Below are 26,875 nucleotides of genomic sequence, written 5' to 3' on the forward strand. Positions count from 1 at the left end.
GGGCGTGCAGGAGGCAGCTGATCCATAATTCTCTCTCCTCATGGATGTTTCTCTCTCTCCCTCTCCCTTCCTCTCTAAAGCCAATACAAAAATATATTAAAAATAAAAGAACTTAGCAGAGCTTCCCTGTGATGTATCCAAGACGAGCAGGATGTAAAGCGAGAGAAGGGGAGGAGGAGGAGGGAGAAGTGGGGAGGAGAGAGAGAGAGAGAGAGAGAGAGAGAGAAGGAGAAGGAGCGGGGAGGAGAGAAGGAGAGAAGAGGGAGAAGAAATAGAGGGAGCCTAAACCGGTGTGGCTCAGTGGACAGAGCACCGGCTTGCAGACTGAAAGGTCCCAGGTTCCATTCCAGTCAAGGCCATGTACCTTGGTTGCGGGCACATCCCTGGTGGGGGGTGTGCAGGGGGCAGCTGGTTGATGTTTCTCTCTCATCGACGTTTCTAACTCTCAATCCTTCTCCCTTCCTCTCTGTGAAAAATCAATAAAATATTATATATATATACATATATATATATAATATTTTATTATATATATATATATATATATATATATATATATGTGTGTGTGTGTGTGTGTGTGTGTGTGTGTAAAAAAAACACACACACAAACACTTGTATTGATCTCCGTGAGGAAAGGAGAAGGAGAGAGAGAGAAACATCAGTGATGAGAGAGAATCACTGATCGGCTGCGTCCTGCAGGCCCCACACTAGAGATTGAGCCCGCAACCCGGGCATATGCCCTGATCAGGAATCGAACCCGGGACCCTTGAGTCGCTGGCTGGGCTCCATCCACTGAGCCACCCCAGCCGGGGCCAATAAAACCGTTTTAGACCAGACGAGTGACAGGTGCACGGAGGGTCCACTCTCACCTTGGAGCAGTGCCGGCCGGACCTCGGCTCCCCTGTGTGTGAGGCTCAGGGGGGACGGGGCGCCCCCAGGGGAAGGTTGCCCCGCGGCCCCCGGCCCCCGGTGGCTGAGGGGGGCCCTGGCACCCTGTGTTTTCCCCCCCGGTAAGGCTCTGAGGGACCCCGCAAGGCAGCACTGCCCCAGCCCCCCTCCCGCATGGCCCCCCACGGGGAGGTCTGGGACGTGGGTGTTGGGGTGCCCTCTCTCATGGCCTCGCCCCTCAGGGTGCTGGTGCTGTACCTGGGCAACCTCTACAGCCTCATCATCGCCCTCCTGGACAAGGTCAACAGCATGAGCATCGAGGTGAGTGCCCCCCACGGCCTTCAGCTATGCCATGCATGGACAGACGGACGGACACACAGATATACACACAGACACAAGCACACACAGAGACACACAGACAGATATACACAGATATACACACAGATATACACACAGACACAAGCACACACAGAGATACACAGACAGATATACATACAGATACACAGATATACACACAGACACAAGCACACACAGAGACACACAGACAGATATACACACAGATACACAGATATACACACGGACACAAGCACACACAGAGACACACAGACAGATATACACAGATATACGCACAGATACACAGATATACACACAGACACATACACACACAGACACACACAGACAGATATACACAGATATACACACAGATACACAGATATACACACAGACACATACACACACAGAGACACACAGACAGATATACACAGATATACACACAGATACACAGATATACACACAGACACATACACACACAGAGACACACAGACAGATATACACAGATATACACACAGATACACAGATATACACACAGACACATACACACACAGAGACACACAGACAGATATACACAGATATACGCACAGATACACAGATATACACACAGACACATACACACACAGACACACACAGACAGATATACACAGATATACACACAGATACACAGATATACACACAGACACAAACACACACAGACACACACAGACAGATATACACAGATATACACACAGATACACAGATATACACACAGACACAAACACACACAGACACACACAGACAGATATACACAGATATACACACAGATACACAGATATACACACAGACACAAGCACACACAGAGACACACAGACAGATATACACAGATATACACACAGATACACAGATATACACACAGACACAAACACACACAGACACACACAGACAGATATACACAGATATACACACAGATACACAGATATACACACAGACACAAACACACACAGACACACACAGACAGATATACACAGATATACACACAGATACACAGATATACACACAGACAAAACACACACAGAGACACACAGACAGATATACACAGATATACACACAGATACACAGATATACACACAGACACATACACATACAGAGACACACAGACAGATATACACACAGATACACAGATATACACACAGACACAAGCACACACAGAGACACACAGACAGATATACACAGATATACACACAGATACACAGATATACACACAGACACATACACACACAGAGACACACAGATGGATATACACAGATATACACACAGACACACATATATATACACAGACACAGAGACAGATATACACATAGATATACACAGATACACAGATGTACATACAGACGCATATATACACACAGACACACAGACAGATATACACACAGACACATATATACACAGAGACACACAAATATACACACAGACACATACAGACACACATATGCACATAGATATACACACAGATACACAGCTGTACATACAGACTCATACATACGCACAGACACATATATACACACAGATACATAGACAGATATACACATAGATATACAAACAGATACACAGATGTACACACAGACACATATGTACACAGAGACACACAGACAGATATACACATAGATATACAAACAGATACACAGATGTACACACAGACACATATATACACACAGTACACAGACAGATATACACATAGATATACAAACAGATACACAGATGTACACACAGACACATATATACACACAGACACACAGACAGATGTACACATAGATATACACACAGACACACAGATGTACATACAGATGCATATATACATACAGACATATAGACACAGACACACACAGATACACAGTTAGATACAGACAGATATGCAGATAGATAATACACACACACAGACAGTTAGGAGGACAGAGGGATGAGGACAGAGAGACAGAAACGGGGACAGAGGGATGGGGACAGAGAGACTGAGAGGGGGACAGAGGGACAGGGAGACAGACAGAGGGACTGGGACAGAGAGACAGGAAGACAGAGGGATGGGGACAGAGAGACAGAGACAGGGACAGAAGGACAGAGGTACAGAGGACAGGAGGACAGAGGGACAGGGACAGAGAGACAGAGACGGGGACAGAAGGACAGAGGGACAGAGGACAGGAGGACAGAGGGACAGGGACAGAGAGACAGAGATGGGGACAGAAGGACAGAGGTATAGAGGGATTGGGACAGAGGGACAGGAGGACAGAGGGACAAGAACAGAGAGACAGAGACGGGGACAGAAGGACAGAGATATAGAGGGATTGGGACAGAGGGACAGGGGGACAGAGGGACAGGGACAGAGGGACATGGGGACAGAAGGACAGAGGTATAGAGGGATTGGGACAGAGGGACAGGAGGACAGAGGGACAGGGACAGAGAGACAGAGGCAGGGACAGAAGGACAGAGGTATAGAGGAATTGGGACAGAGGGACAGGGGGACAGAGGGACAGGGACAGAGAGACAGAGATGGGGACAGAAGGACAGAGGTATAGAGGGATTGGGACAGAGGGACAGGGGGACAGAGGGACAGGGACAGAGGGACAGAGATGGGGACAGAAGGACAGAGGTATAGAGGGATGGGACAGAGGGACAGGGGGACAGAGGGACAGGGACAGAGAGACAGAGACGGGGACAGAAGGACAGGGGTACAGAGGGACAGGAGGACAGAGGGACAGGGACAGAGAGACAGAGATGGGGACAGAAGGACAGAGAGACAGAGGGAAGGGGACAGAGGGACAGGAGGACAGAGGGACAGGGACAGAGGGACAGAGATGGGGACAGAAGGACAGAGGTACAGAGGGATGGGGACAGAGGGACAGGGACAGAGAGGCAGAGACAGGGACAGAAGGATGGGAGGACAGAAGAGCTGGCCCCTGAGCCATGCCATGAGGAGGGCTTCTCACAGACGTGTGGATGCCCATTCCCTTCCTGCCCCTCCCCTCCCGTCGCCGTCCCGTCCCCGTCCCCGTCCCGTCCCCGTCCCCGTCCCGTCCCGTCCCCGTCCCTGTCCCCGTCCCCGTCCCCGTCCCCGTCCCCGTCCCCTCCCCGTCCCGTCCCCTCCCCGTCCCCGTCCCGTCCCCGTCCCCGTCCCCGTCCCGTCCCCGTCCCCGTCCCCGTCCCCGTCCCCGTCCCCGTCCCGTCCCCTCCCCGTCCCCGTCCCCTCCCCGTCCCCGTCCCCGTCCCCGTCCCCTCCCCATCCCCGTCCCCGTCCCCGTCCCCGTCCCGTCCCCGTCCCCGTCCCCGTCCCCGTCCCCGTCCCGTCCCCGTCCCCGTCCCCGTCCCCTCCCCGTCCCCTCCCCGTCCCGTCCCCTCCCCGTCCCCGTCCCGTCCCCTCCCGTCCCCTCCCCGTCCCGTCCCCGTCCCGTCCCCGTCCCGTCCCCGTCCCGTCCCGTCCCCGTCCCGTCCCCGTCCGCTCCCCTCCCCGTCCCCGTCCCCGTCCCGTCCCCGTCCCCGTCCCGTCCCCGTCCCGTCCCCTCCCCGTCCCGTCCCCGTCCCGTCCCCGTCCCGTCCCGTCCCCGTCCCGTCCCCGTCCCGTCCCCTCCCCGTCCCGTCCCCGTCCCGTCCCCGTCCCGTCCCCTTCCCCGTCCCCTTCCCCGTCCCGTCCCCGTCCCCCCGTCCCGTCCCGTCCCCTCCCCGTCCCCGCCCGTCCCGTCCCCGTCCCGTCCCCGTCCCGTCCCCGTCCCGTCCCCTCCCCGTCCCCGTCCCCGTCCCGTCCCCTCCCCGTCCCGTCCCCGTCCCGTCCCCGTCCGTCCCTCCCCGTCCCCGTCCCCGTCCCGTCCCCGTCCCGTCCCCTCCCCGTCCGTCCCCGTCCCGTCCCCGTCCCCGTCCCCCTCCCCGTCCCGTCCCCTCCCCGTCCCGTCCCCGTCCCCGTCCCCGTCCCCGTCCCCGTCCCCGTCCCGTCCCCGTCCCCGTCCCGTCCCGTCCCCGTCCCGTCCCCGTCCCCGCAGGAAGCAGCCACAGCGGGAACGGGACTCACTGGCCCGGGGCCCCCGGCGGGGGAGACGTGGCCGGCGCTCGGGAGGAACGGCTCCTGGGCCCCCACGCCCGCCCCCGCGCCCCCGGCGGCCAACGGGACGGCCAGCCCCCCGAGCCTGCAGGACCAGTGCTGGGAGACCTACGTGGGGCAGGTGCGTCCCCCGGGCCCCGGGCCCTCGCACCCACCGCAGCTCTGGTGCCAGCACCCGTCTCACAGGAGAGAAAAGGGAGGCTCCGCGCAGGGCCTTCGGTCTCACCCTGCCTCGGGGAGCCCCGGCCGGCGTGGCTCAGCGGATAGAGCTCGGCCTGTGGACTGGAGGGTCCCGGGTTCGATTCCCGGCCAGGCCACGCACCTGCCTAGGTGGCCGGGCTCCAGCCCACGGTGGAGGGCGTGCGGGAGGCGGCCCGTCAGTCCGTGATTCTCTCTCCCTCCCTCCCTCCCTCTCTCCCTCCCTCCCTCCCTCCCTCTCTCCCTCCCTCCCTCTCTCCCGCTTCCTCTCTGAAATCAACCAGAGAATACTGATGAGGAAATCAGACCCGTGCGGCGTGGCCTGTGCGCGGGGGCCCTGTTCCGAGGGCTTGCCCTCCTCAGCTCCTGTGGTCACCCTCCTGTGGGTGCCGAGGAGGAAACTGAGGCACGGAGCGTGCAGGCCCTGCCAGGCACTGCTCCACCTCTATGCTCCGCCCACCCATGAGCGGCCTCCTGTGCCCCGCCCACCCCGTGTCCCACCCACCTGTGCCCTACCCACCCTGTGCCCCGCCCCCGTGCCCCACCCACCCCTGTGCCCCGCCCCCTGTGCCCGCCCACCCCAGTGCCCCACTCACCCCTGTGCCCCCGCCCGCCCCTGTACCCTGCCCCCTGTGTCCCACCCATGTGCCCCGCCCACCCATGTGCCCCACCCACCCCATGTGCCCCGCCCACCACTGTGCCCCGCCCCCTGTGCCCTTCCCGCCCACCTCTGTGCCCCACCCACTCCTGTGCCCTGCCCCTGTGCCCCATCCACCACTGTGCCCCACCCCCTGTGCCCTGCCCCCTGTGCCCCATCCACCACTGTGCCCCACCCCCTGTGCCCCGCCAACCCCTGTGCCCCACCCACCCCTGAGCCCCACCCACCCCTGTGCCCCACCCACCCCTGTGCCCCACCCACCCCTGTGCCCCACCCACCCCTGTATCCTGCCCCCTGTGCCCTGGCCCCTGTGCCCCGCCCACCACTGTGCCTCGCCCATCACTGTACCCTGCCCCCTGTGCCCTGCCTTCTGTGCCCCACCCACCCCTGTCCCCTGCCCCTGTGCCCCACCCACCCCTGTGCCCCGCCCATCACTGTGCCCCGCCCACCACTGTATCTTGATCCCTGTGCCCCACCCCTGTGCTCCACCCACCCCAATACCCCACCCACCCCTGTGCCCTGCCCACCCCTGTGCCCTGCCTTCTGTGCCCTGGCCCCTGTGCCCCGCCCCCTTGCCCCGCCCGGCCCCACACACTAACTGCCTGCAGAGCCTCTGCCCCTGAGAGCCAGTCAGGGCCCGAGCGGTGGGCTCCTGCGCTCAGACCCCCGCGTGGCCCTGTCCCGCTGGCCTGGGACGTCCAGGTCCCCGTGGACCGTGCTGAGCCCACGCGGGCCGGGTGGACCGGAGGCCCGGTCCTGCAGCCTCGGGGAGGGAGGGAGGGCGGGGCGGCAGGGCCGGCGGGGTGCCCCGGACACCGCGCTCCCTGACCTCCCCCTCCCCGCCCCCCTCCCTGCGCTCCCAGGAGATGCTCAAGCTGTCCATCATCGACATGCTCTTCACCGTGGCCAGCGTGCTGCTCATCGACCTCCTCCGCGGCCTCTTCGTCCGCTACCTCAGCGACTACTGGTGCTGGGACCTGGAGCGCAAGTTTGTGAGGAGGAGAGGCGGCCCCCAGGGGGGCGTGGGGAGGGGCTGGACCGGTCCTCCCGGCGTGGCCTGGAGCCAGGGCGGCCCAGAGGGGAGGCCTGAGGCCGGGGAGGGGGACAGGTGCAGGGCCGAGCCTCCGGAGAGCAGAGCTATCTCTCTGTGGGAGCCGCTTCCTGCCGGAGGGGGGCGTGGTTCACAGAAGCCCGTTATCTCCGCAGCCTGAATATGGCGAGTTCAAGATCGCCGAGAACGTGCTGCATCTGATCTACAACCAGGGGATGATCTGGTGCGTGCGGCTCTCAGCTGCTGCTTTCTTTCTTTCTTTCTTTCTTTCTTTCTTTCTTTCTTTCTTTCTTTCTTAAAATATTTTTATTGATTTTTCACAGAGAGGAAGAGAGAGGGATAGAGAGTTAGAAACATCGATGAGAGAGAATCATCGACCAGCTGCCTCCTGCACACCCCCTCCTGAGGATGTGCCCGCAACCAAGGTACATGCCCTTGACCGGAATCGAACCCGGGACCTTTTAGTCTCAGGCCGGCGCTCTATCCACTGAGCCAAACTGGTCCTGGCTCTTTCTTTAATATCAATAAAAAGTATATATATATATATATATATATATATATATATATATATATATATGTATATATATATATATAATCTTTTAATTAATTTTTTACAGAGAGGAAGAGAGAGGGATAGAGAGTTAGAAACATCGATGAGAGAGAATCACCGATCAGCTGCCTCTTGCACACTTCCTACTGGGGATGTGCCCGCAACCAAGGTAGATACCCTTAACCAGAATCGAACCTGGGACCTTTCAGTCCACAGGCCGACGCTCTATCCACTGAGCCATACCGGTTTTTGGCTCAGCTGCTGCTTTCTAAGAATATATGTACCCTGTTTCCCCGGAAAATAAGACAGTTTCTTCTATTCATTTTTGCTCCCAAAGATGCGCTAGGTCTTATGTTCAGGGGATGTCTTATTTTTCCATGAAGAAGAATACGGTACACACTTATTGTTAAATGAACATAAAGGAAATTTATTACCTGTATACGGCACAGCAGTACGGTCGTTGTCAACACAAACCAGACACACTGCGAATCCTACAGCATCAAGAATGTACTCCTTTATTCAATGACAATCATGTCATCATCTTCTGGAACATCATCCTAGCAATCCAATTCCTGAATTTCCTGGTGAATTTCTTCTTGTGACTCCATTTCTTTCAGAATCAGTGGACCGAATCTCTCATGGTTAGCCTGGTGTGGGGGGGGGGGTCTTATTTTCAGGGGGATGCCTTCTATTCCACTCAGAAGGAAACCTGTAAGTAGGTCTTATTTTCGGAGGATGTCTTATTTTCGGGGAAACACGGTACTAGAGGCCTGGTGCATGGATTTGTGCACTGTTGGGGGGGGCGTGGCCTGTGCGAATCAGCCCGCTGTGGGAGCCCACTGACCATTTGGGGGAAGGGAGGGGGGCAGCTCCTGCATTGAGTGTCCGCCCCCTGGTGGTCAGCGCACGTCCTAGCAACTGGCTGACTGGTCATTCTGGTCCTTCCGCCAGAATGGTCGCTGGGCTTTTACATGTATAGACTAGAGGCTGATGGACAAAATTCATGCATGGGTAGGGTTCCTAGGGCTGGCTGGCGATCTGGGCCAATCTGTGGGGTGACCAGTGGGGCGATTTGGGGGGGAAAGGGGGAGGGTCCCTGCTGGCACCTGCCTTGGCTGGACTAGGGCCTGCAGGCTGGGGGCAGCTCCTGTGTTGAGCGTCTGCCCCCTGGTGGCCAGTGTGCATCTTAGCAACCCATCCTTCCACTGGTAGTCCCCCCATTTTGCCGATTTGCATATTAGGCTTTTATTATATAGGATTTTTTGTTGTTGTTGATTTCAGAGAGAGAGAGAGAGAGAGAGAGAGAGAGAGACATCAATGATGAGAGAGAACCATGGATCGGTTGCCTCCTGCATGCCCCACACTGGGGATGGAGCCCACCATCCGGGCATGTGCTCTTGACCGGGAATCGAACCCCTGACCTCCTAGTTCGTAGGTCGACGCTCAGCCGCCGAGCCACACCGGTGTGAGGCGAGGGGCGCGGAGGGTCTGGGGCGCAGGGCCACTGCTCACCTCCAGGAGATGGGGGCGGGGCCTGGGGCCTCCGATCTCAGGGGTCTCCCCCCGGTTCCCCGAGCGTGGCGTTGGCCGGACCACGGCAGACGAGGCCACGTGCTCACGGCCTCTCCCCGGTTCCAGGATGGGCTCCTTCTTCTCGCCCTGCCTGCCCGCCTTCAACGTCCTCAAGCTGGTCGGGATCATGTACCTGCGGAGCTGGGCCGTGCTCACCTGCAACGTGCCCTCACCAGCAGGTGTTCCGGGCGTCCAGGTGGGTGGCACCCCGGCCTGTGGGGTGCAGAGAGCCCATCCAGGTCCCCTGCGGCCAGGGCGCACACACACACACCCTCCCGCCCCCGCCACCAGCCTGACCCGGTTAATTCCCTCCCCAAGCCTTCCGGGACCCAGCCTGGAATTCACCATCACTCCCCGAGAGCTCCCGACACATTAAAAAAAATATATATATATATATCAATATATAGCCGAGACCGGTGTGGCTCAATGGATAGAGCGTCGGCTTGGGACTGGAGGGTCCCGGGTTTGATTCCGGTCAAGGGCATGTACCTTGGTTGTGGCACATCCCCAGAAGGGGGTGTGCAAGAGGCAGCTGATCAATGACTCTCTCTCATCGATGTTTCCAATCTCTCTCCCTTCCTCTCTGTACAAAATCAATAAAATATATTAAAAAAAAATATGTATATATTGTATATTATTGACTTTTTACAGAGAGGAAGGAAGAGAGAGGGATAGAGTTAGAAACATGAATGAGAGAGAAACATCAATCAGCTGCCTCTTGCACACCCCAACCTGGGAATGTGCCCGCAACCAAGGTACATGCCTTGACCGGAATCGAACCTGGGACCCTTCAGTCTGCAGGCTGATGCTCTGTCCACTGAGCCAAACTGGTTTCAGACCGACACACTTTTATTTTATTATTATTATTATTATTTTCAAAGTATATTTTATTGATTTTTTTTTTATAGAGAGGAAGGGAGATAGTTAGAAACGTCGATGAGAGAGAAACATTGATCAGCTGCCTCCTACACATCCCCTACTGGGGATGTGCCCGCAACCAAGATACAAGCCCTTGACCGGAATCGAACCCCGGGACCCTTCAATCCTCAGGCCAACAGTCTATCCACTGAGCCAAACTGGTCAGGGTATGACACATTTTTATAAACTTTTTAAAATACTCCCCCCGAATATATTTTCCCAGTTATTTTCAGAGGGAGTGAAAGAGAGGGAGAGACAGAGAGAAACATCGATGGGGGAGAGAGACACATCGATGGGGGAGAGAGACACATCGATGGGTTGCCTCCTGCACGTGCCCTGACCAGGGCCTGGGCTGGGAGGATCCTGCAACCAAAGTCCATGCCCTTGACCGGAATCAAACCCGGGACCTTCCAGTCCAAAGGCCGGCGCTCTATCCACGGAGCCGCACCGGCCAGGGTTTAAGAACTTTTGCTGGAGTTTAATCACCAGTGGGAAGAGGCTTTCATACACACCCCGTTTGGATGATGTTCGCAGACCGAACGCCAGGGTGTTTTGAGGCCACAGCCCTGAGGGTGGGACGGGAGTCTGACATGGTCCCTGGGTTGTGCTCAGTAGCTGAGGGCCCTGGGCTGGCCTGTCTCGGTTTGAGGGGGGCCAGGCTGGGCCGGGTGACCCAGGAAGGAAGTCCCCAGTTTGCTAAGCTCCTGTGACCCCTGATACCCCTCCCCGGGCAGTGGGGGAGCGGGAGGGGGCAGATGGTGTTTTGTTGGCAGAGTCAGACTGTGGGTTCTGTGTCCTTTGTGGTTCTGTGTCTGACCACATCCCTGGGCGTGTGGCTGTGGTTCTGTGTCCATCCCTGGGCATGCGGCTGTGGTTCCGTGTCCATCCCTGGGCGTGTGGCTGTGGTTCCGTGTCTGTCCCTGGGTCCCTGGGCGTGTGGCTGTGGTTCCCTGCCCATCCCTGGGCGTGTGGCTGTGGTTCCGTGTCCATCCCTGGGCGTGTGGCTGTGGTTCTGTGTCCGTCCCTGGGTCCCTGGGCGTGTGGCCGTGGTTCCGTGTCCGTCCCTGGGTCCCTGGGCGTGTGGCTGTGGTTCCGTGTCCGTCCCTGGGTCCCTGGGCGTGTGGCTGTGGTTCCCTGCTCATCCCTGGGCGTGTGGCTGTGGTTCCGTGTCCATCCCTGGGTCCCTGGGCGTGTGGCCGTGGTTCCATGTCCGTCCCTGGGTCCCTGGGCATGTGGCTGTGGTTCCGTGTCCGTCCCTGGGTCCCTGGGCTTGTGGCCGTGGTTCTGTGTCTATCCCTGGGCATGTGGCCATGGTTCCGTGTCCGTCCCTGGGTCCCTGGGCGTGTGGCTGTGGTTCCGTGTCTGTCCCTGGGCCTGTGGCCGTGGTTCTGTGTCTGTCCCTGGGCGTGTGGCTGTGGTTCTGTGTCTGTCCCTGGGCGTGTGGCTGTGGTTCTGTGTCTGTCCCTGGGCGTGTGGCTGTGGTTATGTGTCTGTCCCTGGGCTTGTGGCCGTGGTTCTGTGTCTGTCCCTGGGCGTGTGGCTGTGGTTCCGTGTCTGTCCCTGGGCTTGTGGCCGTGGTTCTGTGTCTGTCCCTGGGCGTGTGGCCGTGGTTCTGTGTCTGTCCCTGGGTGTGTGGCCGTGGTTCCGTGTCTGTCCCTGGGCGTGTGGCCGTGGTTCTGTGTCTGTCCCTGGGCGTGTGGCCGTGGTTCCGTGTCCGTCCCTGGGCGTGTGGCCGTGGTTCCGTGTCTGTCCCTGGGCGTGTGGCCGTGGTTCCGTGTCTGTCCCTGGGCGTGTGGCCGTGGTTCCGTGTCCATCCCTGGGCGTGTGGCCGTGGTTCCGTGTCTGTCCCTGGGCGTGTGGCTGTGGTTCTGTGTCCGTCCCTGGGCGTGGGGCGTGTGGCTGTGGTTCCGTGTCTGTCCCTGGGCGTGTGGCTGTGGTTCCGTGTCTGTCCCTGGGCGTGTGGCCGTGGTTCCGTGGCCGCACGTGACCCGCGGTGGGCCTGCAGGTCCAACAACTTCTACCTGGCCATGCTGCTGTTCATGCTGTTCCTGTGCATGCTGCCCACCGTGTTCGCCATCGCACGCTACCGGCCGTCCCTGCACTGCGGGCCCTTCAGGTGAGCGCTCACCCCCTCCCCGACAGCCGCCCCTGTCCTCCTCCTCCCCCTCCTCCTCCTCCTCTTCCCCCTCCTCCCCCTCCCCCTCCTCCTCCTCCTCCTCCTCCCCCTCCTCCTCCTCCTCTTCCCCCTCCTCCCCTCCCCCTCCTCCTCCTCCTCCTCCTCCCCTCCTCCTCCCCCTCCTCCTCCTTCTCCCCCTCCTCCTCCCCCTCCTCCTCCTTCTCCGGCTCCCCCTCCTCCTCTCCTCCTCCTCCTCCTCCTCCTCCTCCTCCTCCTCCTCCTCCCCCTCCTCCTCCTTCTCCGGCTCCCCCTCCTCCTCCTCCTCCTCCCCCTCCCCTCCTCCCCCTCCTCCTCCTTTTCCTCCTCCTCCCCCTCCTCCTCCTTTTCCTCCTCCTCCCCCTCCTCCCCCTCCTCCTCTTCCCCCTCCTCCTCCTCCTCCTCCTCCCCCTCCTCCTCCTTTTCCTCCTCCTCCCCCTCCTCCCCCTCCTCCTCTTCCCCCTCCTTCCCCTCCTCCTCCTCTTCCCCCTCCTCCCCCTCCTCCTCCTCCGCCTCTTCCTCCTCCTCCTCCTCCTCCCCCTCCGTGGGCGCTGTGAGGTGGGCCCTGTCCTCCTCCTCCCCCTCCCCCTCCTCCCCTCCTCCTCCTCCGCCTCTTCCTCCCCCTCCTCCTCCTCCTCCTTCTCCCCCTCCTCCCCCTCCCCCTCTTCCTCCTCCTCCTCCTCCGTGGGCGCTGAGAGGCGGGCCCTGTCCTCCGGGCGCCGCCCTGCTGCCCCCCCCCCCCCCCCGCTCCCTAAGGAGAGGCCCGGCCGGCACCCAGAGGGCAGCAGGGTGCTCGGTGCTCCAGAGAGCCCCCCGCCGGCCAGGCCCCCCCAGACTCAGTGTCCCCGAGAGTCCTCCCACCCCCGCTCCACCGTATCCCGTCAGGGCGTGCCGCTCCCCTCCCCGCGGGCGAGCTCTGTCTTTGTCGCTGTCCATCCCCATCTGAGGACAGTCCCATGGACTTTCAGCGAGCGCGGAGGGCGGGGAGAGGCAGAGAGGGAAACATCGATGGGAGAGAGACACGGCGACACTGCCTCCGGCACCCGCCCACCACGGCGGGGATGGAGCCTGCCGCCGAGGCCCGTGCCCCTGACCGGAACGGCCCGGGAGCCGTCAGTCCGGGGCCGCCACTCTAACCACTGAGCCGGACAGGCCGGGGCTACCAGTCCATTTCGATAGCATCTGTGGAGCATTTAGGGCCTGGGTTTGTGTACACTATTCACACTCACACCCATACACTCACATGCACACTCACACTCCTACACACACACACACTTGCACACTCGCACACGTGCACACACACTCTCGCTCTCACTCGCATACTCACACTTGCACTTTCTAGCTCACACTTGCACACGCACACTCTCACACACTTGCACACTCACTCACACTTGCACACGCACACTCTCACACGCACACTCACACACACTTGCACACTCTCGATCACACTTGCACACGCACACTCACACACTTGCACATGCACACACACGCACACACTCACGCGCACACACACTTGCACACTCTCTCACAAACTTGCACACTCGCACTCACACTTGCACACACACTCTCACACGCACACTCTCACACACACTTGCACACTCTCGATCACACTTGCACACGCACACTCACACACTTGCACATGCACACACTCACACTTGCACATGCACACACTTGCACACGCACGCACACGCACACACACGCACACTCATTCACACTTGCACACACCCACATGCACACTCACACCGACACACTCTGACTACAGACCCACCTCCCGCTGCGCAGTGCCTGGGGCTCCTCCCGGGGACCCCCTGTCCCCCCAGAAGAGGCTGGCGTCCTCTGGGCTTCCTCGCTGACCTTGACGCCCGCCCTCTCTGTCCCCCTCCCCCCCCCCGCCCCCCAGCGGGCAGGAGAAGATCTACGACGTGGTGGCCGAGACAGTGGCCGACCTGCCGGCCTGGTGCGGCGCGGTGGTGGGCTACGTGAGCAGCCCCGTGGTGATCCTGCCCGCCGTGCTGCTGCTCTTGTGAGTGCCCCGCCCCGCAGTGCCCCGCACACGGGGCATCTGTGCCCGTCCCCGCCGGCCGGCCGAGGGCCCGAGCCGGGCCTGGGCGAGGGGGGCGGCCCCGCGGCCTGTGGCGTCCTGCCCCCGAGGTCAGCGGCTGCAGGAGGGACCTCCCGCGCACTGGGCTCCTGCCCGCTCTGCAGCCCCCCAGCCGGCCCGCTGGATCCGCTCCATCCGCGCTGCAGCCCGTGCAGCGGAGGCTGCTGGGAAGAGCAAGGCCACAGGAGAGGGCAGCGCCCGGCCCGGGCTCCTGGGGCCTCGGTGCCCACGGCGACTGCTCAGCCCTGGGCAAGGGGCGGGGACCCCTGGCTGGGACCCCAGCGGAGCGGGGCGGGGGTGCACCCAAGCTCTGAGCCTGGAGCCCTGATCTCCCTCTCCTCCCCACCCCCCGCCCCAGCCCTGATACCACCTGAGCTCTGACCTCCGAGCTCTGAGCCCCGAGCCCTGATCCCTGATCCCTCGAACCCTGAACCCTGGCATCTCTCTTCCCTCCCAGCATGCTCATCTACTACCTGCAGAGCATCGCCCGGTCCCTGAGGCTCAGCAACCGCCAGCTCCGCATGCAGATCCAGAACGCAAGTACCGCCCTCCCCGCCGTGACGAAGGGGCAGGTCCCGCCAGCAGGGGGCGCCCGTGAGGCCTCTCATTCCCAAATCCCCCTGGAATCCCAGCTCCCGCAGCATGGGGAGGGGGTGCAAGGCCACCTCTCGGCCTCCTGGCATCGCCCAGGGTCATTGCTGGGAGCCCCCCCCCCCCCGGGGCAGAGGGGCCCCCATTTGCCCAGGAATGAAATGAGGCTGCCCAGCACTTGGATGTCTGAGAACTTGAGCGCCATCTGGTGGCCATGCCCAGCCCTGCAGGCGTGGGCTCTTCCCGGGGCTGTGCTGGGCTGGGCGGGAGAGAAGGGATTCCTGGGATCCATGTCCTTGTTGGACATCGGAGCCAGAGGAGCTATTTAGGCCCAAAGACCACCTTTTCCGTTATCTTTTAGATCCCGGTGGTTCTTTTTTTTTTTTTTTTTTAAATATATATATTTTATTGATTTTCCACAGAGAGGAAGGAAGAGGGATAGAGAGCTAGAAATGTTGAGAGAGAAACATCGACCAGCCGCCTCCTGCACACTCCCCACCGGGGATGTGCCCGCAACCAAGGCACACGCCCTTGACCAGAATCGAACCCGGGACCCTTCAGTCCGCAGGCCGACGCTCTATCCACTGAGCCACACCGGTTTTGGCGCCGGCCCCTCTTTGTCTGTGTCCCAGCCCCGTCACTGGCGGGACCCCACCTCCATCCGGGGGCTGAGTGCCGCCTGTGAGGCATACGCGTTAGCGCCAGGGGTCAGTGTCTGCTCGCTGTCCCCACCCCCCACCCCTCCCGGGGCCAGGGTCACGGCCAAAGGCACTTTCCCCTGCCTGCCCCTGCCTCCTGCGACATCCAAAAACGTGTGATTATCGTCCGTGTTGCAGGCGAGATCTGAAGACAAGAGGAAGGCGGCCCAGATGGTGGAAGGTGAGGGGAAGAGCAGTGAGCGGGTGTCCGTGTCGGCGGGCGGGTAAAAAGACAGCGGTTCCAGGCGCCCGGCTGGCAAGCACCCCCCTGCACTCTGCTTTCCCGGCTCCCCAGGCCCCAGGAAACGGACTCTAGGGACACACGTGGGTTTAAGCATACCGTGTACATGGTATACCCGGCCTGGGAGTGACCCCAGCGCAGGCGTGAAGTCAGGAGGGAACGTCTCTGTCTTGTTCATTTTTGTGCTTCCCTCCATGTCTCTGTGTTCCTGCAAGGCTTCCCCTCAGGCCTCTGCCCTGGCCCCGCCTCCTCAGGCCCAGGCCCCGCCTCCTTAATAGGCCCAGGCCCCGCCTCCTTATTAGGCCCAGGCTCCGCCCTCTTATTAGGCCCTGGCCCCACCTCCTCAGGCCCAGGCCCCGCCTCCGCAGGCCCAGGCTCTGCCTCCTTATTAGGCCCTGGCCCTGCTTCCTCAGGCCTAGGCCCCGCCTCCTTAATAGGCCCAGGCCCTGCCTCCTTATTAGGCCCAGGCCCCGCCTCCTAGGCCCAGGCTCCGCCTCCTTATTAGGCCCAGGCCCCGCCTCCTAGGCCCAGGCCCCACCTCCTTAATAGGCCCAGGCCCTGCCTCCTCAGGCCCAGGTTCTGCCTCCTTATTAGGCCCAGGCTCCGCCTCCTTAGGGTCAGGCCCCACCTCCTTAGGGTCAGGCCCCGCCTCCTAGGCCCAGGCCCTGCCTCCTCAGGCCCAGGCCCCACCTCCTTAGGCCCAGGCCCCACCTCCTTATTAGACCCAGGCCCCACCTCCTTAGGTCCAGGCCCCGCCTCCTTAGGCCCAGGCCCCACCTCCTTATTAGGCCCAGGCCCCACCTCCTCAGGCCCAGGCCCCGCCTCCTAGGCCCAGGCCCTGCCTCCTCAGGCCCAGGCCCCGCCTCCTTAGGCCCAGGCCTCACCTCCTTATTAGACCCAGGCCCCACCTCCTTAGGTCCAGGCCCCGCCTCCTTATTAGGCCCAGGCCCCACCTCCTTATTAGACCCAGGCCCCGCCTCCTTATTAGGCCCAGGCCCCACCTTCTTGGGTCCAGGCCCCGCCTCCTAGGCCCAGGCCCCGCCTCCTAGGCCCAGGCCCCACCTCCTTAATAGGCCCAGACCCTGCCTCCTCAGGCCCAGGCTCCGCCTCCTTAGGCCCAGGCCACGCCTCCTTAATAGGCCTAGGCCCCCACCTCCTTAGGCCCAGGCCCTGCCTCCTAAGGCCCCGCCTCCTCAGGCCCAGGCCCCGCCTCCTTATTAGGCCCAGGCCCCGCCTCCCTAGGCCCAGGCCCCACCTCCTTAGGCCCCTCTTCCCACAACTGCAAGGCAGGGCCCAGCCACAGTCCCAGCCGGGGCCAGGGTCCTGAATAAGGAGCCACACCCATGGCACCCCTCATCCCCTCTCTGCCCCCCACCTGAGCTCAGGGGAGGAGAGACTCCCCAGAACAGGGGAAGAGGGAGGAGCCGGAGTCGGGGCCCGAAGGGGGCCTGGCGGGCACGGCAGCAGGGGGGCAGTCCCCGGGCCCCTCCCAGCTGGAGGGTGGCAGGCAGGACCCGCACAGGGCAGGGTCTCCCTCGGAGAAGGACGGACAGGGGCCCAGAGGGCCTGGGGCAGCCCCGTCTGCTGCTCTCTGAGTGGGGGGAGGGGCCGTTCCCCTGGGAGGAGGCCTGGGCGGGGGGCCCCCCAGAGGAACCCCCACCCTGATGGTCCAGTGTCGCTCAGGGCAGAGCCATGGCTTCCTCCGGTCCCCGTAGCATCCTGGCTGCCCACCTATGTCCACCTAGGCTGTCCCACTGTGTGCTCCTGTCATTCCCACTCTGTGCTCCACTGGTGCCATCCCACTGTGTGCTCCTGGCTGTCCCACTGTGTGCTCCTGGCCATCCCACTGTGTGCTCCTGGCTGTGTGCTCCTGTCATTCCCACTCTGTGCTCCACTGGTGCCATCCCACTGTGTGCTCCTGGCCGCCCTACTGTGTGCTCCTGGCTGTCCCACTGTGTGCTCCTGACCATCCCATTGTGCGCTCCTGGTTGCCCCACTGTGTGCTCCTGGTTGCCCCACTGTGTGCTCCTAGCTGCCCCACTGTGTGCTCCTGGCCGTCCCACTGTGTGCTCCTGGCCATCCCACTGTGTGCTCCTGGCTGTGTGCTCCTGGCTGCCCACCTATGGGCTCCTAGGCTGTCCCACTGTGTGCTCCTGTCATTCCCACTCTGTGCTCCACTGGTGCCATCCCACTGTGTGCTCCTGGCCGCCCTACTGTGTGCTCCTGGCTGTCCCACTGTGTGCTCCTGACCATCCCATTGTGCGCTCCTGGTTGCCCCACTGTGTGCTCCTGGTTGCCCCTCTGTGTGCTCCTGGCTGCCCCACTGTGTGCTCCTGGCTGCCCCACTGGGTGCTCCTGGCCATCCCACTGTGTGCTCCTGGTTACCCCACTGTGTGCTCCTGGCCCCCCCACTGTGTGATCCTGGCCGCCCCACTGTGTGTTCCTGTGATTCCCACTGTGTGCTCCTGGCCATCCCACTGTGTGCTCCTGGCCGTCCCACTGTGTGCTCCTGGCTGCCTCACTGTGTGCTCCACTGGTGCCATCTCACTGTGTGCTCCTGGCTGCCCCACTGTGTGCTCCTGGCCATCACACTGTGTGCTCCTGGTTGCCCCACTGTGTGCTCCTGGCCGCCCCACTGTGTGCTCCTGGCCATCCCACTGTGTGCTCCTGGCTGTGTGCTCCTGGCCGTCCCACTGTGTGCTCCTGGCTGCCTCACTGTGTGCTCCACTGGTGCCATCTCACTGTGTGCTCCTGGCTGCCCCACTGTGTGCTCCTGGCCATCACACTGTGTGCTCCTGGTTGCCCCACTGTGTGCTCCTGGCCGCCCCACTGTGTGCTCCTGGCCATCCCACTGTGTGCTCCTGGCTGTGTGCTCCTGGCTGTCCCACTGTGTGCTCCACTGGTGCCATCTCACTGTGTGCTCCTGGCCGCCCCAATATGTGCTCCTGCCCGCCCCACTCTGTGCTCCACTGGTGCCATCTCACTGTGTGCTCCTGGCCGCCCCAATGTGTGCTCCTGGCCGTCCCACTATGTGCTCCTGGCCGTCCCACTGTGTGCCCCTGGCCGCCCCACTGTGTGCTCCTGGCCGTCCCCTTCCCAGCTCCAGGTCACGCCTTTTCCCCAGAATGCTCTGGGACTGTCCCCCCAACATCGCCATCGCCCTGTAAGCATTCTGGTGTCCAGCCCGAAGCTGGGGATCACCGCTCAGCCTCGTGGTGCGCACCCCCAAAGCCGGGGGCTGGCCTGGCTCCCCCCGCCCCGCCTGCGGCTCTCCGTGGACCAGGGCGTGGTGGCCCCGGACTGCCTGTGGGGAGTCTGACACGTGCAGTCCCATCCCCCTGACCCGTGCCCCCGTCCCCCAGCTCCCTGCTCAGCGCTCACCCCCTCTGCCCGCAGCCCGGATCCAGACCCAGGAGGAGGGCCCCCCGAGGCCGCCCCCGGCCCCCGCGGGGACGCCCCAGGACAACGGCCACGCAGTCAGCGCCAGCGCCGGCTCGCCCGGCGGCAGGAGAGGCCGGGGGGACGCGGCCGGCCAGCCCGCGCCCCACAGCCCCCCGCCGGGGCCCGGCAGCCCCGGCGCCCCCAGGTCCTGGCCGGAGCACAGTGCCCGGAGGTGAGCGTGGCCCCTGCCGCTCGGCGTTGGGGGCCGGGCCAGCCGTCAGCGTGGTGTGTCCGTCATGGGGGGGGGGGGCGGGTATGGGTTTGTCACCCATGGGTGGGATGGGGAGCGTTTTTGTTTAAAGACAATGACGAAGTTAACAAAGACCCCGAGTGAGTCTCCTGTGTGAGGGGTGTGCGGGGCTGGGCTCCCGTCTCTGTGGGGCCTGGGCCGTGAGTCCCGCAGGCCCGGGGGGACTGTCTGTCTGCGAGGCTGGACAGCCGTGTGGCCGAAGGGACGAGGGCATGCTCCTAACCACTGTGTGCTCCTGGCCTTCCCGCTGTGTGTTCCTGACTGCCCAACTGTGGGCTCCTGGGCTGCCCCACTGTGTGCTCCTGGCTGCCCCACTGTGTGCTCCACTGGTGTCGTCCCACTGTGTGCTCCACTGGTGTCGTCCCACTGTGTGCTCCACTGGTGTCGTCCCACTGTGTGCTCCTGGCCTTCCCGCTGTGTGTTCCTGACTGCCCCACTGTGTGCTCCTGGCTGCCCCACTGTGTGCTCCACTGGTGTCGTCCCACTGTGTGCTCCTGGCCTTCCCTCTGTGTGTTCCTAACTGCCCAACTGTGGGCTCCTGGGCTGCCCCACTGTGTGCTCCTGGCTGCCCCACTGTGTGCTCCACTGGTGTCGTCCCACTGTGTGCTCCTGGCCTTCCCGCTGTGTGTTCCTGGCCGCCCCACTGTGTGCTCCTGGCCTTCCCGCTTTGTGTTCCTGACTGCCCAACTGTGGGCTCCTGGGCTGCCCCACTGTGTGCTCCTGGCTGCCCCACTGTGTGCTCCACTGGTGTCGTCCCACTGTGTGCTCCACTGGTGTCATCCCACTGTGTGCTCCTGGCTTTCCCGCTGTGTGTTCCTGACTGCCCAACTGTGGGCTCCTGGGCTGTCCCACTGTGTGCTCCTGGCCGCCCCACTGTGTGCTCCACTGGTGTCGTCCCACTGTGTGCTCCTGGCCTTCCCGCTGTGTGTTCCTGGCCGCCCCACTGTGTGCTCCTGGCTGCCCCACTGTGTACTCCTGGCCGCCCCACTGTGTGCTCCACTGGTGTCGTCCCACTGTGTGCTCCTGGCCTTCCCGCTGTGTGTTCCTGGCCGCCCCACTGTGTGCTCCTGGCCTTCCCGCTTTGTGTTCCTGACTGCCCAACTGTGGGCTCCTGGGCTGCCCCACTGTGTGCTCCTGGCTGCCCCACTGTGTGCTCCACTGGTGTCGTCCCACTGTGTGCTCCACTGGTGTCGTCCCACTGTGTGCTCCTGGCCTTCCCGCTGTGTGTTCCTGACTGCCCAACTGTGGGCTCCTGGGCTGTCCCACTGTGTGCTCCTGGCCGCCCCACTGTGTGCTCCACTGGTGTCGTCCCACTGTGTGCTCCTGGCCTTCCCGCTGTGTGTTCCTGGCCGCCCCACTGTGTGCTCCTGGCTGCCCCACTGTGTACTCCTGGCCGCCCCACTGTGTGCTCCACTGGTGTCGTCCCACTGTGTGCTCCTGGCCTTCCCGCTGTGTGTTCCTGGCCGCCCCACTGTGTGCTCCTGGCTGCCCCACTGTGTACTCCTGGCTGCCCCACTGTGTGCTCCACTGGTGTCGTCCCACTGTGTGCTCCTGGCCTTCCCGCTGTGTGTTCCTGACTGCCCCACTGTGTGCTCCTAGCTGCCCCACCGTGTGCTCTTGGCCACCCTACTGTGTACTCCTGGCTGCCCCACTGTGTGCTCCACTGGTGTTGTCCCACTGTGTGCTCCTGGCCTTCCCGCTGTGTGTTCCTGACTGCCCCACTGTGTGCTCCTAGCTGCCCCACCGTGTGCTCTTGGCCACCCTACTGTGTACTCCTGGCTGCCCCACTGTGTGCTCCACTGGTGTCGTCCCACTGTGTGCTCTTGGCCATCCCACTGTGTGCTCCTGACTGCCCCACTGTGTGCTCCACTGGTGTTGTCCCACTGTGTGCTCCAGGCCACCCTACTGTGTACTCCTGGCTGCCCCACTGTGTGCTCCACTGGTGTTGTCCCACTGTGTGCTCCAGGCCACCCTACTGTGTACTCCTGGCTGCCCCATTGTGTGCTCCACTGGTGTTGTCTCACTGTGTGCTCCTGGCATTCCCACTGTGTGTTCCTGACTGCCCAACTATGGGCCCCTGGGCTGTCCCACTGTGTGCTCCTGGCCACCCTACTGTGTACTCCTGACTGCCCCACTGTGTGCTCCTAGCTGCCCCACTGTGTACTCCTGGCTGTCCACTGTGTGCTCCACTAGTGCTGCCCCACTGTGTGCTCCTTACTGTCTCACTGTGTGCTCCACTGGTGCTGCCCCACTGTGTGCTCCTGACTGCCCCACTGTGTGCTCCACTGGTGCTGCCCCACTGTGCGCTCCTGGCTGCTCCACTGTGTGCTCCTGGCTGCCCCACTGTGTGCTCCTGGCTGCCCCGATGTGTGCTCCTGGCCGCCCCACTGTGTGCTCCTATCTGCCCCACTGTGTGCTCCTGGCCGCCCCATTGTGTGCTCCTGACTGCCTCACTGTGTGCTCCACTGGTGTCGTCCCATTGTGTACTCCTTGGCTGTCCCACTGTGTGCTCCTGGCCACCCTACTGTGTACTCCTGGTGCCCACTGTGTGCTCCACTGGTGATGCCCCACTGTGTGCTCCTGGCTGCCCCACAGTGTGCTCCTGGCTGCCCCACTGTGTGCTCCTGGCCGCCCCACTGTGTGCTCCTGGCCGCCCCACTGTGTGCTCCTGGCCGCCCCACTGTGTGCTCCTGCACCAAGGGGCCACAATAGGACCTGTGAGCCGGGGAGAGGCCTGTGTCTGGGTGAGCATCCTGTCCCCAGGGGACACCCAGCGCCGCAGTGAGACCTCCCGGAGCCACCGGAGCCGCTCCGGGGCCCGGCGGCGGGGGACGGAGAGCCCCGGGCGCACCGTGACCACCCCGTCCCACAGGCGCCCCCGCGGTCCGCGGGCGGGCCCCGGCGGCCGGCCCCGGAGCAGGCCCCGCGCCCCGGCGACGTCTGCAAGGCGCATGGAGGACGTCCGCCCCGAGGATGGCCCGCGGGGCCACGAGCGCGTGCGTCCGGGGGGCGCGGCCCCCAGGTTCCACCTGGTCCAGGAGCAGGACCCGCGCGAGAACACGCACCCGGTGCTCTGGCCCCAAGGCCCCTTCAAGGTCGTCGCCTCGGGGGCCCTGGTGGAGGTGGAGGCGTGCCCCAGGAGCATGCGCTGTGCGCCAGGGGCCCCCCAACGTGCAGGCTCCCCGGGGCGGAGCGACAGCGAGGAGGAGGAGCCCCCGAGGCCTCTGCACCCCCGCTCCCTGCGCGGCCTGCCCGGGGCCCCCCACTTCTGTGCTGGCAACGGGCCCAGCAGCTGGGGCTGGGGGCACGCCCTGTCTTGGGACGAGGGTTTTGGGGGTCCCCTCGACGCTGCTCCAAGGTCTGTGCAGAAGAAGCCGCGCCCCCGGAACGCCGCGCACCCCCACCCCCCGCTGCGGCCCAGGGGGAGCCCCCGGTCCCAGCCGCCCCTCGCGGAATCGGACTCGCTGTCCGCGTCCAGCAGCGACGGCGCCGACCAGTACCTGCAGGTCCGCCGCGGGCCCGGCCGGCCGCCCCGGTGCGCGTGCCCCGCGGGGGGCCGGGGCCAGGCCCCCGGGAGGCGGGAGCGCGCGGATCTGAGCGGCCTGGTCTGCTCACGCGTCTAGCGGGGCTTCCCGTGCAGGGGTCCCCGAGATCAGAGCCCCCCGCCCCTCGCCTCCCGAGCTGTGTGCTCCTGGCTGCCCCACTGTGTGTTCCTGGATGCCCAACTTTGGGCTCCTGGGCTGACCCACTGTGTGCTCCTGTCATTCCCACGGTGTGCTCTTGGCCACCCTACTGTGTGCTCCTGGCCGCCCCACTGTGTGCTCCACTGGTGGCATCCCACCGTGTGCTCCTGGCTGCCCCACTGTGTGCTCCTGGCAGTCCCACCATGTGCTCCTGGCTGCCCCACTGTGTGCTCCACTGGTGGCAACCCACCGTGTGCTCCTGGCCACCCCACTGTGTGCTCCTGGCTGGCCCAATGTGTGCTCCTGGCTGCCCCACTGTGTGCTCCACTGGTGGCATCCCACCGTGTGCTCCTGGCTGCCCCACTGTGTGCTCCTGACTGCCCCACTGTGTGCTCCACTGGTGCTGCCCCACTGTGCGCTCCTGGCTGCTCCACTGTGTGCTCCTGGCTGCCCCACTGTGTGCTCCTGGCTGCCCCGATGTGTGCTCCTGGCCGCCCCACTGTGTGCTCCTATCTGCCCCACTGTGTGCTCCTGGCCGCCCCATTGTGTGCTCCTGACTGCCTCACTGTGTGCTCCACTGGTGTCGTCCCATTGTGTACTCCTTGGCTGTCCCACTGTGTGCTCCTGGCCACCCTACTGTGTACTCCTGGTGCCCACTGTGTGCTCCACTGGTGATGCCCCACTGTGTGCTCCTGGCTGCCCCACAGTGTGCTCCTGGCTGCCCCACTGTGTGCTCCTGGCCGCCCCACTGTGTGCTCCTGGCCGCCCCACTGTGTGCTCCTGGCCGCCCCACTGTGTGCTCCTGCACCAAGGGGCCACAATAGGACCTGTGAGCCGGGGAGAGGCCTGTGTCTGGGTGAGCATCCTGTCCCCAGGGGACACCCAGCGCCGCAGTGAGACCTCCCGGAGCCACCGGAGCCGCTCCGGGGCCCGGCGGCGGGGGACGGAGAGCCCCGGGCGCACCGTGACCACCCCGTCCCACAGGCGCCCCCGCGGTCCGCGGGCGGGCCCCGGCGGCCGGCCCCGGAGCAGGCCCCGCGCCCCGGCGACGTCTGCAAGGCGCATGGAGGACGTCCGCCCCGAGGATGGCCCGCGGGGCCACGAGCGCGTGCGTCCGGGGGGCGCGGCCCCCAGGTTCCACCTGGTCCAGGAGCAGGACCCGCGCGAGAACACGCACCCGGTGCTCTGGCCCCAAGGCCCCTTCAAGGTCGTCGCCTCGGGGGCCCTGGTGGAGGTGGAGGCGTGCCCCAGGAGCATGCGCTGTGCGCCAGGGGCCCCCCAACGTGCAGGCTCCCCGGGGCGGAGCGACAGCGAGGAGGAGGAGCCCCCGAGGCCTCTGCACCCCCGCTCCCTGCGCGGCCTGCCCGGGGCCCCCCACTTCTGTGCTGGCAACGGGCCCAGCAGCTGGGGCTGGGGGCACGCCCTGTCTTGGGACGAGGGTTTTGGGGGTCCCCTCGACGCTGCTCCAAGGTCTGTGCAGAAGAAGCCGCGCCCCCGGAACGCCGCGCACCCCCACCCCCCGCTGCGGCCCAGGGGGAGCCCCCGGTCCCAGCCGCCCCTCGCGGAATCGGACTCGCTGTCCGCGTCCAGCAGCGACGGCGCCGACCAGTACCTGCAGGTCCGCCGCGGGCCCGGCCGGCCGCCCCGGTGCGCGTGCCCCGCGGGGGGCCGGGGCCAGGCCCCCGGGAGGCGGGAGCGCGCGGATCTGAGCGGCCTGGTCTGCTCACGCGTCTAGCGGGGCTTCCCGTGCAGGGGTCCCCGAGATCAGAGCCCCCCGCCCCTCGCCTCCCGAGCTGTGTGCTCCTGGCTGCCCCACTGTGTGTTCCTGGATGCCCAACTTTGGGCTCCTGGGCTGACCCACTGTGTGCTCCTGTCATTCCCACGGTGTGCTCTTGGCCACCCTACTGTGTGCTCCTGGCCGCCCCACTGTGTGCTCCACTGGTGGCATCCCACCGTGTGCTCCTGGCTGCCCCACTGTGTGCTCCTGGCAGTCCCACCATGTGCTCCTGGCTGCCCCACTGTGTGCTCCACTGGTGGCAACCCACCGTGTGCTCCTGGCCACCCCACTGTGTGCTCCTGGCTGGCCCAATGTGTGCTCCTGGCTGCCCCACTGTGTGCTCCACTGGTGGCATCCCACCGTGTGCTCCTGGCTGCCCCACTGTGTGCTCCTGGCCGTCCCATTGTGTGCTCCTGGCCGTCCCATTGTGTGTTCCTGGCTGCCCCAATGTGTGCTCCTGGCCATCCCACTATGTACTCCTGGCTGCCCCACTGTCTGCTCCACTGGTGCCATCCCACTGTGTGCTCCTGGCGCCCCACTGTGTGCTCCTGTCATTCCCACTGTGTGCTCCTGGCTGCCCCACTGTGTGTTCCTCCTGGCCGCCCCACTGTGTGCTCCTGGCTGCTCCACTGTGGGCTCCTGGCTGCCCCAATGTGTGCTCCTGGCCATCCTACTATGTACTCCTGGCTGCCCCACTGTGTGCTCCACTGGTGTTGTCCCACTGTGTGCTCCTGGCCGCCCCACTGTGCACACCGTCCAGCAGCGACCTGTAGAGCGGCTGATTGCAGGAGATGCTGTGTTTGGGGAGGAGAGCGGGTCTCCTGTATCTGGGGGGGAGGTCCCCCAGGTTAGACACTGGTTTCCAAGACACCAGCCCTCGCCCCATCAGGAGCCCGCCTCCCTGGAGTCTGTGCTTGTCCGCATCCTGCAGACAAACGCTGTGGGTTCCCATCAGCCCGGGGGGAGGGGCCGCCGTGGGTGGCACCGCCTCCGTGGGATCGTGACTGGCCCCTGTGCCTGTCAATCAGGCTGGACACCCACTGAGTGAGTCTGGAGGTGGCGGGACCTGCCAGGTTTCTCGCCCCTCGAACCTCGAACCTCGAACCTCTCGAAGGACAGGCTTCGGGCTCAGCTGGATCCAGGACCTCCGAGGTCTCCCCGCTCAGCTCTGCTCCTGCTTCTGACTGTGCTCTCCTGGGGCCACGGGTTCCAGTTCCCGGCCCCTCCCACCAGGTCTTCCCTGGAAGCTGAGCCCCTTCCGCGCTGTGATGGGGGGCTGGGCAGCGTGGGCCCCATGGCAGATTAGCCAGATGTCCGACCTCCTGTTTCCACGGCAACCACCACTCCTCCGTGCCTCCTGCCCCTGACTGAGCAGGGGGTGGGGGGGGGGCACACCCCAGTGGCTGGCACCTAAGACAGGAAGTGATCGGGAATGCCAGGGGCACCCTTGCATGCCGCACCTGTGCCAGGGGCCGGGCCCCGGCTCCGGGGACACCCCGCAGTGCTGGGGGCGGCCCTGCCTCTGGGGCGGGCGGTGCAGGGTGTGAGGGGAGAGCTCGGGCCCAGCAGGCCCTGGAGGGTTCCCACGGCCAGGACACACCCGGCCGCAGCACCCAGTGCCTTTCGCAACAGCTCAGCTCTCAGTTCTCAGCACGGGGCCCAGTGCGCCCGGCGCTCAGCACGGACTGGTTAACGTAGGGGTGTCGAACTCAATCA

General features: G+C 63.3%; 1 protein-coding gene across 1 annotated transcript in view; it reads left to right on the forward strand.

The window, feature by feature from the left end:
* Window positions 1-23,322, forward strand: part of TMC3 (transmembrane channel like 3) — a gene marked incomplete at both ends in the record, with an annotated part of 42,165 nt that extends 18,843 nt beyond the window's left edge. Inside the window, 13 exon segments of the mRNA XM_084907445.1 lie at window positions 1,128-1,206; window positions 5,220-5,399; window positions 6,998-7,126; window positions 7,341-7,408; window positions 9,374-9,473; window positions 9,475-9,503; window positions 12,231-12,341; window positions 14,278-14,400; window positions 14,936-15,014; window positions 15,906-15,948; window positions 19,405-19,621; window positions 21,848-21,939; window positions 22,463-23,322. Of these exon segments, the coding sequence (XP_084763571.1) occupies window positions 1,128-1,206; window positions 5,220-5,399; window positions 6,998-7,126; window positions 7,341-7,408; window positions 9,374-9,473; window positions 9,475-9,503; window positions 12,231-12,341; window positions 14,278-14,400; window positions 14,936-15,014; window positions 15,906-15,948; window positions 19,405-19,621; window positions 21,848-21,939; window positions 22,463-23,322 (2,110 nt within the window).
* Between the last annotated feature and the right edge of the window lie 3,553 nt (window positions 23,323-26,875).

This window comes from Pipistrellus hanaki (assembly GCF_964339955.1).
Source record: "Pipistrellus hanaki genome assembly, contig: scaffold_84, whole genome shotgun sequence".
Lineage (NCBI taxonomy): Eukaryota > Metazoa > Chordata > Mammalia > Chiroptera > Vespertilionidae > Pipistrellus > Pipistrellus hanaki.